Source organism: Galleria mellonella, unplaced genomic scaffold (genome assembly GCF_026898425.1).
Source record: "Galleria mellonella isolate WM207_F2 unplaced genomic scaffold, CSIRO_AGI_GalMel_v1 utg28, whole genome shotgun sequence".
NCBI lineage: Eukaryota > Metazoa > Arthropoda > Insecta > Lepidoptera > Pyralidae > Galleria > Galleria mellonella.
The window spans coordinates 1,325,235-1,337,834 of NW_026442064.1; the positions used below are offsets into that span (position 1 = coordinate 1,325,235).

At 35.3% G+C, this 12,600-nt stretch overlaps 1 protein-coding gene across 1 annotated transcript; it reads right to left on the minus strand.

Annotated features, from left to right (window-relative positions):
- Positions 1-6,720: 6,720 nt before the first annotated feature.
- On the minus strand, positions 6,721-10,371 carry LOC128200828 (uncharacterized). Its single transcript, XM_052895516.1, has 2 exons — positions 9,505-10,371; positions 6,721-8,980 (listed from the first exon to the last, which is right to left on the minus strand). Exon 2 carries the CDS (start codon positions 8,973-8,975, stop codon positions 7,104-7,106), a length of 1,872 nt encoding a protein of 623 aa, XP_052751476.1. The 5' UTR covers positions 8,976-8,980; positions 9,505-10,371; the 3' UTR covers positions 6,721-7,103.
- Positions 10,372-12,600: the final 2,229 nt, after the last annotated feature.

The window sequence follows — 12,600 nt, forward strand, 5'->3', positions numbered from 1 at the left end:
AAAATGTACACCAGATGGACGCAAATTGTATTTTTTTTATACAACTTAGAATGGCAAACAAGCTGACGGCCCACCTGATGATCATTCCATATCATTCCTGAAGACTAGTTTTTTTTTTATTAGGTATTGGTATCCAGGAATTTTATAGCAATATAAATATATTGCTATATATAGGCGTGCAGTTCCAGCATAGAATAGGCCACCACATCCTTTCTCGTGTGTGTCGTAAGAGGTGACTAAAGGAATTTAATGTGGACGAGGATGAGCAGCAGCGTCCCTCTTAAAACATCACCAAAAGCCAAAAAAATATACATAATATCTCTTGCACACATGTGTCCGTGAGTTATGTATTTAGGGCCTGACTGAAAATCAGTGTCGTAGCTTAAGATTTGAAACTGCGACATATGTTGAGTTAGGTCCTTTGCACAAACATTGCTACGTTCATTTTGTTTTTTATATGTTTTTCTTTTTATTCTAAATTCAAAATAAAATAGTAATGTTATTATATAATTGTATAATCTTCATTATTATGTTGTTTTGTTATACGTATGTAACATGTATAATTTATATTATTTTTCTTAAGGAGCGATTGTATCTAATTAATGATATTATTTAAATGAAAAGTTTGTTTAGTGTATGTGTAAATAAATAAATAAATAATTGCGGTTGCCAACTCGCCTAGCGTAGTAAATACTTTTTATTTTTTTATTTATTTTGATACAAACAGTCATTACAATAAAGTATAGTTACATTTCTTTTTTATGTTATATAAAACTAAAGAGGTAAAACTCTCTAACAATGGGAGGGGCCTATGTTCACCAGTGGACAGATAATGGCTGATCGTCACCATATGATGCTGATGATATTTGTAAAATTCTGATGATGATGATGATGTTTAGATTTTGCATTCGCGATGCTACATCATTTCACTATTAAGTTTTCACTATTGTTTTACTGTTTCGTGTCTAATATTTCATGCTCCGCGATGTTATGCTAAGCGATATGTTATTTGAGTTGTTTTTAAATCTAAAGCAAAAGTTGTCGATTACATACGTGCTAAGCGTTCAGGTTTACATTTAACTAATTATGGTATTATTAAGTGTATATTATTTTTATCACACAATCATAGAAATTGCCCGATTCTGAAGATAAAATGGGTGTTATAAGAAGCCAAATAAAGAGTTGAGGGCACAGTTTTGAACATCCAGACTTATGCCAACTTAAGTAAGTTCCTAAAAAGGCTCAAGCGAAAGTGGAACTTGGAATATCGTTTATGTAAAGCAAAATGTTTGCTGTATGGTCTCTGCATAGAATAAGCCACTTCTTCTTTTCCCGTGGGTGTCGTAAGAGGCGACTAAGGGAGTGCGAGGGATGGGCAGCAGCGTCCCTCTTAAAACATTACCGAAGCGTAACTGTGATTGCCAACCTGCCTGTCTAGTGTGGCATCCACTGGCCCTAAATCTAAAACCCCCTAATGGGGAGTCCTGTGTTCAGCAGTGGACAGCGACGGCTGATATGATGATGACGATGAACATGCTGCCACTGCGCCACCGTGGTGATCAGTCCTTAACACTATGTTTATCTTTCAATCAACTATGCAATGAAAAATTTCAATTTGTTTATTTCTTTTTGTAAAATTTACATATATAATAATTATCACAGATGCCATAAAAAACTTACTCTGAGGCACCCGCATTATTTTGTATTCTACGAGTATAAATATTTTAAATTTGAAAGTTTCTATTTTTGTATGTTTGTTACTTAATCACTCTTAAACGGCTAAACTGATTTAAATGAAATATTAGTACACGGCTAGGTTATATCCTAACTTAACACATAGAATACTTTCTATATTAATTTACGCGGGCAAAGCCGCGGGAAATAGGCAGCTTTTAAATGAACATAATTGTGAGTATCTAACTGCTTGGCTTAAAGAGCTTGGTGCGAAGTTGCTTCATATATTTTTAGAATGTACACGATGTAACTCACTTTATCGAATCAAAATAAAACCTCGTTTTTGTTTGGCAATGATAAACAAGGTGTCAGCCTGCTTGATCGATAGTTGTATGTGGTAACTAGACATGAAAATCACCATGGATAGTATAGAATATACTGAACTTTATGGCATACCTTATACTTATTATTTTTATGTAACTTAAAATGGCATACAAACTGATGGCCCACCTGAGGGAAAGTGGTAACCGTCGCCTATAGATATGAGCAGTACCATGACCATAACAGAGTATCGTGTTTCGCCCATGATACCTCCTATGCGTTGCCATTCCTGAGGATTCAGGTGTTATTCCTCTGTATCCTGTAAATTCACTGCCATATCCCACCCTTCAAACCGAAACACAGCCATGCAATCGTAATTGCTTCACGTAGAAACGCGAATGCGACAGAGGTGCCCAAGCAAACGACTTTTGTACAAAGTCTCCCACTGATACTGCGTTACATTACGTAGGCCAGAAGATTAATCAGGTATTCATAGGAACAGAAACCTTTTACGCCGTGTGGTCCCGGCATAGAATGAACCACACCTTTGCTATGGGTATCGTAAGAAGCGACTAAGGGAACTTAATGATATGCTTTATATTATTCTCAAATTCGTGTATAATATAGTATATGTCATATATGTGTAAGTATATTTGTTATTCATATATATTTATTCGTGTATATATGTAATTTTAGTATGTATGTATATCAATAATTAGTAGTACCGCATTCGAGAATTCTGACACTTCCCTATGGTTGACTGGGAGAGAATGCTTTTAGCATTAAGTCCACCATGTACACATATTTGTACTAATGTATAAATAAATAAATGATCGAGCGGTGTGCAGCAACGTCTCTCTTATGATATTACCAAAGACTAACTGCGGTTGTCAAAGATAGCAACTACTGGCAAAACCTAGCTTATAGAGGAGGCCTACGTCTATCAGTGGACAGTAACGGCTGATGTCATCATCATGAAAACCTGCAAATCTCATTTTACTTATTACAGTGTTTTTTTTTTTTCATTTTAATTTCAATTCTCACAAGTTGATGCCAAATGGTAATAAACCCTATCGTAATATTATTGAAAAGTGATGTTTGCTTGTATGTTTGCCACATGTTTGTGCAGATATCTGTTCATTTCAGCGAGTGTAAATATAATGTTTTAATGTGACCAAATCATTATCTTATCAACGCTGATCTCACGTTCTCTAACCAGTTTTGCGAGGCGAAATGATTGATTGTATGTTTCAGTCAAAACTCTTAACCAGTCAAAAGTATTATTGACTAGCAAAATCTGTCAAAAGTACTTTTTTAATGGGTGATAATGAAATAGTAACCCCACCCGCGCTATCGGTATACACAGGCGGGGCACCAGTGAAGGATGTTAGGTGAGGATGTAAGCAGGTCAGTTAGCCCATCCTGACAAATTCAACAAGAATTAGCCACGATGGTTTCCAAGGGGAATCACGTGGAGGTCTACTTGACAAGGTATATTGCTAGTAATGGGGCTATTTTATCAGATTATTATCAGAGGGAGACTTTGTACAAAAGTCGATTGCTTGGGTACCTCTGTCCCATTCGTGTTTCTACCGTGAAGCAGTTGTGTTTGCATGGCTGTGTTTCGGTTTGAAGGGTGGGATATGGCGTGAATTTACTGGGTACAGAGGAATAATACCCGAGTCCTCAGGAATGGCAACGCATGAGGGGTATCATGGACGAAACAGTAAACTCTGTTATGTCCATGGTACTGCTCATGTCTATAGACGAGGGTTACCACTTTCCATCAGGTGGGCCGTCAGCTTGTTTGCCATTCTAAGTTGTATAAAAAAAAATTTTACCCCATTACTAACAATCCCTTTTCCCCCAGTCAAAAGTACTTTTGACTGAACAGTTTGGTCAAAAGTGGTTTTGATTGAAAATTATTGTTTATTAGTAGTCTTGACTGCAAATTTGCGGTTAGGTTAAGTTAGGTTAGGTACTTTTAAGCCTTTTAAGTATTATTGACTGAAGCATGCAGTCAAAAGTACTTTTAACTGAGTTTGCTAGTCAATAGTGCTTTTGACTGGTTAAGAGTTTTGGCTGTAACATATATATTTCATAAGCGAATCTCATTTAGGTCACGGTGCGTGATATCATTTCAAGTAACGGTGTCAAAGGGAATTCGGATCTTTTATGTAATCAAGAATGGTAGACAAGATGGCAGTCTATCTGATGTGTAATGATTATCATGGTAGTAACCGTCGGCTAAAAGGGGGAAAGGGATTGTTAGTAATGGAGACTGAGAATCCCATTGCTAGCAGTATACCCTGTCAGGTCGACCTCCACGCGGTTCTCCCTGGAAATCATCGTGCTGAGCTCCAGGTGTATTCATCACGATGGGCTGACTGACCTGCTTTTTTCATTATTCACCTATCATCCCTCACTGGTGCCCCGCCAGCGTATACCATTAGCGCAGGCGGGGTTACCATTCCATTAATCATGCATTAATGGAATGGTTTCTTCCAATTCCATATGTTTTACAAATTTTGTCTATCTATCCTATCCTATATAGTCTGTCTATAATATCCTATCGATACAGCCTGTATCTTTGTTTCGGCATCACGTATATTGCTACATCAAATTGGATGCGGTTTTCACAGTTGTTTCGTCTTAAAATCTAGTGTGTTTCGTTTTTTTCCTTGTGAAATTCATACGTATGAAGTAGCGGGCAAAAACTAGTTATTAATATTATTTTTAATGTTAAAATACATAACATACATGCATAATTTCCTACTGTGTTGAAATCTGATACATTCATGATTCGTAAACTCGGCGAAATGTGAGCTTCGAATGTGTTCACTACATTTGTAATGATCGAAATATGGTTCTAATAACCTCATTATATTATCAACCAACTTTGAAAAAGGAGGCTCTCAGTTACGTTGTATTTTTATTTAATGTTTAATAAAACATGTATTTTTTTAAAGACTCATAACTACGTCAGTTGTACCATGAATTCTTTTTTGTCTGAAAGGATATACTTACAGATTGGTTCCATAGAAACTTTATCAAAATCTGTTTAGTAGTTTAGTTTCAATTTAAAATAATTAGTTTTACCACAATCGGAGTCGGTTTTTTCGTGGAACACAATTTTAATGTAATGCCAATCTATCATTACAAATTTCTGGCATGAGAGAGGGAACCGACTGCTATAAGCTATATCTATTTACTTATATTATTATATGTATTACATCTCCCATATTTAGAACTAACAGAATTTTTCATCGTGCCTCTCACCAAATTGTTTATAATTACTCCTCTCCATCCAAAGGTTGCCTGGAAGAGATCGCTCTTAGCGATAAGGCCGCCCATTGTTTTCTCATTGTGACTATTTTTTGTAATTGTTTGTATCTATAATAAGTTTACTATTGTAATCTTTTGGAGGAAACAATAAAGAGTATCTATCTATCTATATTGGAGTATCTAAGTATATATCTATACGCTTACATACACATACTTTTTTTGCTTTATCAACTTTCATAATTCGAGTTATGCATACTCTTTGGCTTCGGAGACTCATGAGTCCTCCTTTAGATAGCTTAGTGTTTGTCTTAGAGTAACTACATGATCATATCCAACCGTTAACTGTTCAATACTGAATATAGGTCTCCCCTTTGGGGGGTTTTGTCAGTATTTATCACGCTTGGCAGGTTGGCAACCGCAGTTAGGCTTCGGTGATGTTTTAATAGGGACGCTGCTGCCTATGCCTTTACTATCAAGTTGCCTTAGTCGCCTCTTAAGACACCCAGGGGAAATTGAAATTAAATTAAAATTGAAATGAAATTTATTGCGATGAATGTGGTAAGTTTAGGTAACATTATACATTCTGTGTAACCATGACATTCAGCCAGTTTGGCATGCAACATTTTATATGTATTAAGTAAGAAAGTAAGAGTTCATTCTATGCCGGGACCACTTGGTAACAAATACGTATTGATGTGTTATTATTCCATATTTACCGCTGTTGTGTATTGCATATTTGGGGTGTGTAAGACCTAATTCGATTATAATATTTGATTACCTTTTGTAGCCACTAATGACGGGAAGATAAAATTTATTTATAATGTGATAAGTTTGTATAATTTATATATTTAAGTTTCAATTTAGAGCATTCATACCAAAGTATGACAGTGGAGTTAACGCTGTAAGAGCTTCGCTTGGCAGGCGGATTGACAATCGCAGTTAGTCTGTAGAGATGTTTTAAGAGCGACGTTGTTGCCCATCCGTCGACTATTAGGCTCCCTTAGTTGCCTCTTATGACACCCACGGGAAAGGAAGGGGTGACCTATTCTATGCCGGGACCACATGGTAATTTTGCATTATCATCATCATTATTTCAGTCATTATCCGTCCATTGCTGGATATAAGCCTCCCTCATAGATTGCCATAAGGAACGGTCCTGAGCCACCTGCGTTCACTGACTTCCTGCAATGCATTTCAGGTCGTCTCTTCATCTAGTGAGGGGTCGTCCTACACTGTGTTTGCTCGTAGCGTAGCAATGGGTCAGTTAGACACTATCAACTAGACACATTCACAATTTCTTCTCTTCCTGATAAAAGTATTTCTCATGAATCAGTTATAAAATCTTTAAGTTGAGAAGTACAAAGTACACCATCGACTTTAGATAACAAATAAAACTTTATAAGGGCCCAATGTTCCACTAATAATACAATTGGTTTAAATACCATTTTCTCAAACATGCTTGGAAATGTGAGCATTATTTTGACAATCTTCTTCGAGATAAATCAAAATTGCCGTACTGGCCAAATACATGCGGGCAGCGGCCAGCAAAAGTTGTATGAAAATTAGAGATGGGCAATCCACCTGGGTGGGTTTAAAGTCTGGTGGGTAAAAACCGGGTGTTTTGGGTTTATTGGGTTTAAACCCCATAAACACCCAAATTTTTGGGTGTTTATGATTTTGTACTTCATCATCGTCATCTCAGCCGCAAGACGTCCACTATACTGGACATAGACAATATTATTATGCAGCCTACAGAATAAAAAACTTTTAATTTGATTTTGAGTTTATTAAGAAAGAGATGAAAGTAAAATGTAAAACTACAGTCAATCACTGTCAGATTCAGAGTTATTACAAGCGATGAATTGTATAGGTTCGATAGGCTCTATTTCGTCTAAACTGTTATGTTCATTTACTTGCTCAATGAAAGCTTCTAAGGTATTTTCTTCATTAAACTGAATGTCCTCGCATTCAGCTTTATGTTTAAGTTTCCAGTTATAACAAATGAATGAAATTTTTTCAGTTCTTTCAGTTGTAAGTCGATTTCTTTTGTTATTATGTATGTAGCCTTGGATACTAAAGGAACGCTCAGTGGCTGCCGAAGTACAGGGAGCTGATAGAATACGAATCGCTACTTTGCTTAACTCAGTGGAACCACAAATACCTTTCCACCATATTAGGGGCTCAATGCTATCTAATGAGCTCCATACAAATCCTCTGGCCCAAAAGTTTTCTTTAGCTTTATAACACGCCAAATCTGCCATTACATTTGACAAACTTAAGTGTTGGCTTAATTTGTAGATAAACTCCATACCCTTAAGTTCTTCCTCTTGAGTAAGTTCGACTCCTAGAGTCCTGGGGTCTAGAATATATGCTGCAAAATGTATTGGCCTCATTGCCATATTGCATCTTGAAGATACTGATGTTAGAATCTGCTGTTTGCTTTCTTCGCTCAATGTCGAAATCTCATTTAATGCAAAACGTATCTTAGCTTGTACATCTCTAAATGTAATGTATGTGCGATGCAAACGATTCTGGTCGCTCTCTAAGTAAAATATGCTTTCAGTGACTGGTTCCAAAATACTTATACATTCCCCTGTCTTCGTCCAGAAATCATCACTTAGAATTAAATCTTTAATATCTCTTGAAATTACCACATCTTCTCTAACTGTTAATATTTGCAAAGCTATCTTATTTGCTTTCAAACTTTTTAACGAAGTAACATGACTTCCCCATCTTGTAGCACAAGGCAATTTTAGTGTTTGTGTAGAATCTTCACCCTGCCTTGATTTTATCAACAAGGAACTTAATCGTTGACTCCTTTTAACAGTTTTTATTATATTTATGGCTTGCATAATAAACACAGTTACTTCTTGTATCTTTACAATATCTTGGCACAACAAGTTAAGGATATGTGCACAGCAACCGAGAGGAACAACATGTGGATATTTGAGTTTTGTTAATTCGAATGCCTTTTGTATATTTCTAGCGTTATCGCCAATAAGTACAAGAAACTTATTTGCTCCATACACTTTCATTACTTTTTCAACTTCTTGGCTAAGGTATTCACTAGTGTGAGGATTACTTTCTGTATTCAAACTTTTAACGTATGCAGGTTGAGGTTTTGATATAAGAAAGTTTATTATTCCTTCATTTCTTAAATTAGACCAGCCATCGCACTGAAGGTGTAAGTAACTACAAGCATTTAGTTCCTCATTTAACTCAAAACGCATTTCTCTATATATTTTATCTAAGTATTTTGTCGCTAAAGCTTTACGTGAAGGTATTTTAAATTTTGGTTGCAATTTTTCGAAAAATTGTATCCATAAAGGATGTTGCACCATCGATAATGGCGTCCCTGTTACAAATATAGCTCTCGCTAATTCTGTTTTTATATGATCATCGGTGTCTTGAAACTCAGCATTTATTGTAGTGTTAGCAGACGACGAGGGGCTTATAAAAGAATCATTTGTCTCTATCTCTGACAGTCCAGACATTTTGGTTTTGGACGAGCTATCTTTTATAAGTTTCATAGAGTCTTTTAATGTTTCTGGAGATTTTGGACAAGTGATAAGATGTTGAAGCATTTTGGCAGCATTACTGAATTTGTAGACCTTATTACAAAGCTTGCAAGAAACAGACTTGTTTGGTAAAGTACGGTAGTGCTCCCATATGCGTAAATCTTTAGGTCTCCCCATTGAACCTAAAAAAATGAACGATGATTAGTTGGTCTGACGAAAATTCAACAATAGAGTGCCTATTTTTTTACAATGATTATTTCTTGTTATTTACAATAAATTTATTAAAAAAATAATAAAATAAATACAAAAAACCTTTGTAAAATTACATCTCCTCGGAGGATTAAACGCAGACGCTAGTTTATTATCGTATTGTTCTGTATTTTTCTCAGCAACTTCTTTAATTCGATTAGGTACTTACGCATATTATGTTAAAAATAAATATCTAGTACACATCTTAGGCTATCCACCATTATTATCCAATGACGACTCTCAGCTAACTATGCACTATCATCCAAAATAAACGTGTATGGAAAATTTTATCCCAGTCGGTTGAGGATTGAGGATAATTGCATCAACATACGAACATACCTACATACTTTTATTTACATAACGCAAGCTAAATAAAAGCTTGTAATAATACATCTAATTTTAAGTTAAAATTGTTAAGTGATCATGATATAATTGTATCATTCAAAAATCCACTTACCTTTAATTATTTCTTGTTAAGTATAAATATTATTTCAAATCTGCTCCCTTAATATGCACTTTTTTACTGCTTTTCCTACCTAACACGTTACCAGGAAGTCACGTTACCAGAGTCAGAGTAATAGTGAACACGTTTGACAGTGATTGTCGTCGCCTCATATTCAGCGTCGACGAATAGGGGAATCCCCAGTCATAATGTATTGCATGCGTGGCGGTCTTACTTCAAATCCATAAACAAAGAGATAATTACAGAACTCGATACTAGATGGCGCTGTTTTTGTTTGAAGAAAGTTTGCGGGCTAAAATACATAGAATTTCATCAATGACTTCCACAAAGAACAACATTTCTGTTTTTTCTAAGTCCGTATCTCTTCCGTATATTTCATAAGATATAAGCTTGGGCTACATTGTTATGCAACGTGATTTTGTCGCTGTCTTGCTAGCAGGGTTGACAGATATACGATTTAAATCGTACTCATACTATTATTTGTCTATTTTTTAATGTACGATCGTAAAGATTATGATCGTAATTCGCACAAAAACATACGACTTTTTGGTTACCTGGCAACATTTTTATTATGAAACGAACATGCTCACATCATCAGTCACATGCAACAATTTATTGGGGATTTCCCCTTCACATCTGGCAGTCCTGCTTGCTAGAATATAGGTAAGTCAGCCACAGTTACTGACGATCGATATTTAAAGGGTATTGTTTTTGTGCTAAATATTTCATAAAAACGTTATTTAATACTTTGTGGATTATTAATTTAGTTGATAATCACTGGAAGTAAAATGGATGCTAATTTGAGAGATCAAGATCTTCGTATAAAACAGTTAATAAAAGAAAATCTACGTAAGTACTCTTTTTATACCTAGGTAGGTAAGGTATAATAAACACAAAAGGTACTTACGAGTAGATCGCGTGTGTTCGAAGCATTTATTCTAATAAATTTAATTTAAAATTGTAGAAAGAAAAAAATGTCTGCCAAGCCGTAGCCGAAGCCGATCTCCAAATATATTTGGCGATAGTGAGACCCAGTGTCCAGATGATTTACCCAGCGTCGTCGCAACAAAGAAAAAAACGAGGATAAAGTAAAAGAAAATTTACTGAAAGAAGAAACAAACTGTTCTAAATGCTTAATTTATGGAGAAGAGGATAAAAGAAATGAGTATTTCGGACTGTTAGTGGCTCAAGAATTTAAATATATACGGCCATGTGTGCGAACGAGGTGTTATGAAGAAATTTTAAAGTATCTACGGGAAGCAAAAGGCCAACATGTTGATCAACTGCAACATGAAAACACTGAAAATTAATTACTTTCATTTTATTATATATAGATTTTTAAAATTTCCTGAAATATTATTAGTTAACGTTTTATTTAATATTGTAGAATTGATCAATACAATTTATAAAAATAATTTATTGGTATTACTTACATATTTTCAAAAAAATACGTAAAAACCTATTTTTTTGGGTGATTATGGGAGTTTATGGGTGTTTATTGGGTTTTTACCAAAGCACCGGGTTTAAACCCGGTGCTTTGCCCATCTGTAATGAAAATCCATAACTGTCGTGTTTTGCGGCCAGATAAATTACTATGTTAACTCATATCTGTCCTGTAATTTAAAAATGTAATGACCTTTTACTTCGAAACATGTCTACCAAGAAGGTAACTAATAAAAGGTTTTATTTAAATTTCGAACTGGCTTGCAAATAGAAAATTATTTATTGAAAAAAAAACAAAGGAACATTATGGCGCGTGAAAAATTATTATTATTCGTTATTCGTCATTGAACTTAAAAAGTAAAATTGTGTTTTTGATTTCCTCGCATCGTTTGAGAAAAGTACTATACAAGCCTTGGCCACAACTAGGCATTGATGGACTCACGTATGTGTGCTTCAGCTGCGCCTCCGCCCACATTTGCAAGTTCGTCCATCAAAGCCTCAGTTGCTGGCCGCTGCAGTAATGTACTATTCTTGCTACCGTTGTGGTGAAATGGACCATAATAGAAATTATTGTACTGTCAAAGGTAATGAGGGCTGTTCTGCATGTGGAAAGATAAGACATTTAGAAAAAGCGTGTGAAACTAAATAAAACAGAAAAGTATCACTGATGTGGAAGCAAACATGATAAATGAATAGAAAAGTAAACAAAAGTTTTATAAGATTTTTTTTCTTAATAATTATGCATTCGAAGCCTTCTTCGATATAGGTAGCAATTGTTTAATTCTAAAGGCAACCTTTGATGCAACTTTTTTGCAAAAAGGTTTTCTTTTGCGACACTAGGGACTTGGTAGTTATTAAAATATCAAGCTACTCGAACGATTGACAGAGTATTAAACTTATGCGTCTCTATAAAGAGACATTTCAAATTACGGAAATATTAGATTACGGCAGGTATAGAGTTGCCGGTCTTCCTCTTCTTTTGCCCTCTATCTTTCCTTCTATTATGCTCTTAAAAAAATCGTCATGTCGTATAAGGTGGCCCAGCATTTTGCCTCTTCTATTCTTTATTATTTCAATCAATGTTTTCTTCTCGTTTAATCTTTTTATAGAGGGCAAAAGAGGAAGAGGAAGACCGAGGATTAACTAAATGGGACAAATAAATGAAACACTAGGCGTCATGTCGTATAGGGAGATAAAGGATATGGCCTAGGATAGAGCTGGCTGGAGGAAGATGCATGAATTAGTTATTAGTTGCACCGACAAAAGGAGACTCTTAAATGAAAAGAGTTGCCGGTACGAGAGAAGCAGAAAGTAGCACGAGACGTTCTAATAGTGTTTCGTATGCATACAATATGAAACAGTGGATATGCATATTAGAAGTAAACGAACCGAGTTTTATCGACGTTTTAAATAGTAGTAAGCAGTTATTATGTTACACTTACATATAATTTACTTACATACATCGTCTATTGTATTTACTTTTAACGCTCTGGAGTCTTGCAGTGAGAAAAATAGTATGAACAATAGAGGTCCAAGGTGAACACCGAAGTACACATGGTGATATATAACTAAGATGATAAATTAGATCATCTAGTTCAAGCCATGGTTGGGTTAGTTGGCCGTCGATGGAATAACTAACTTGACTTC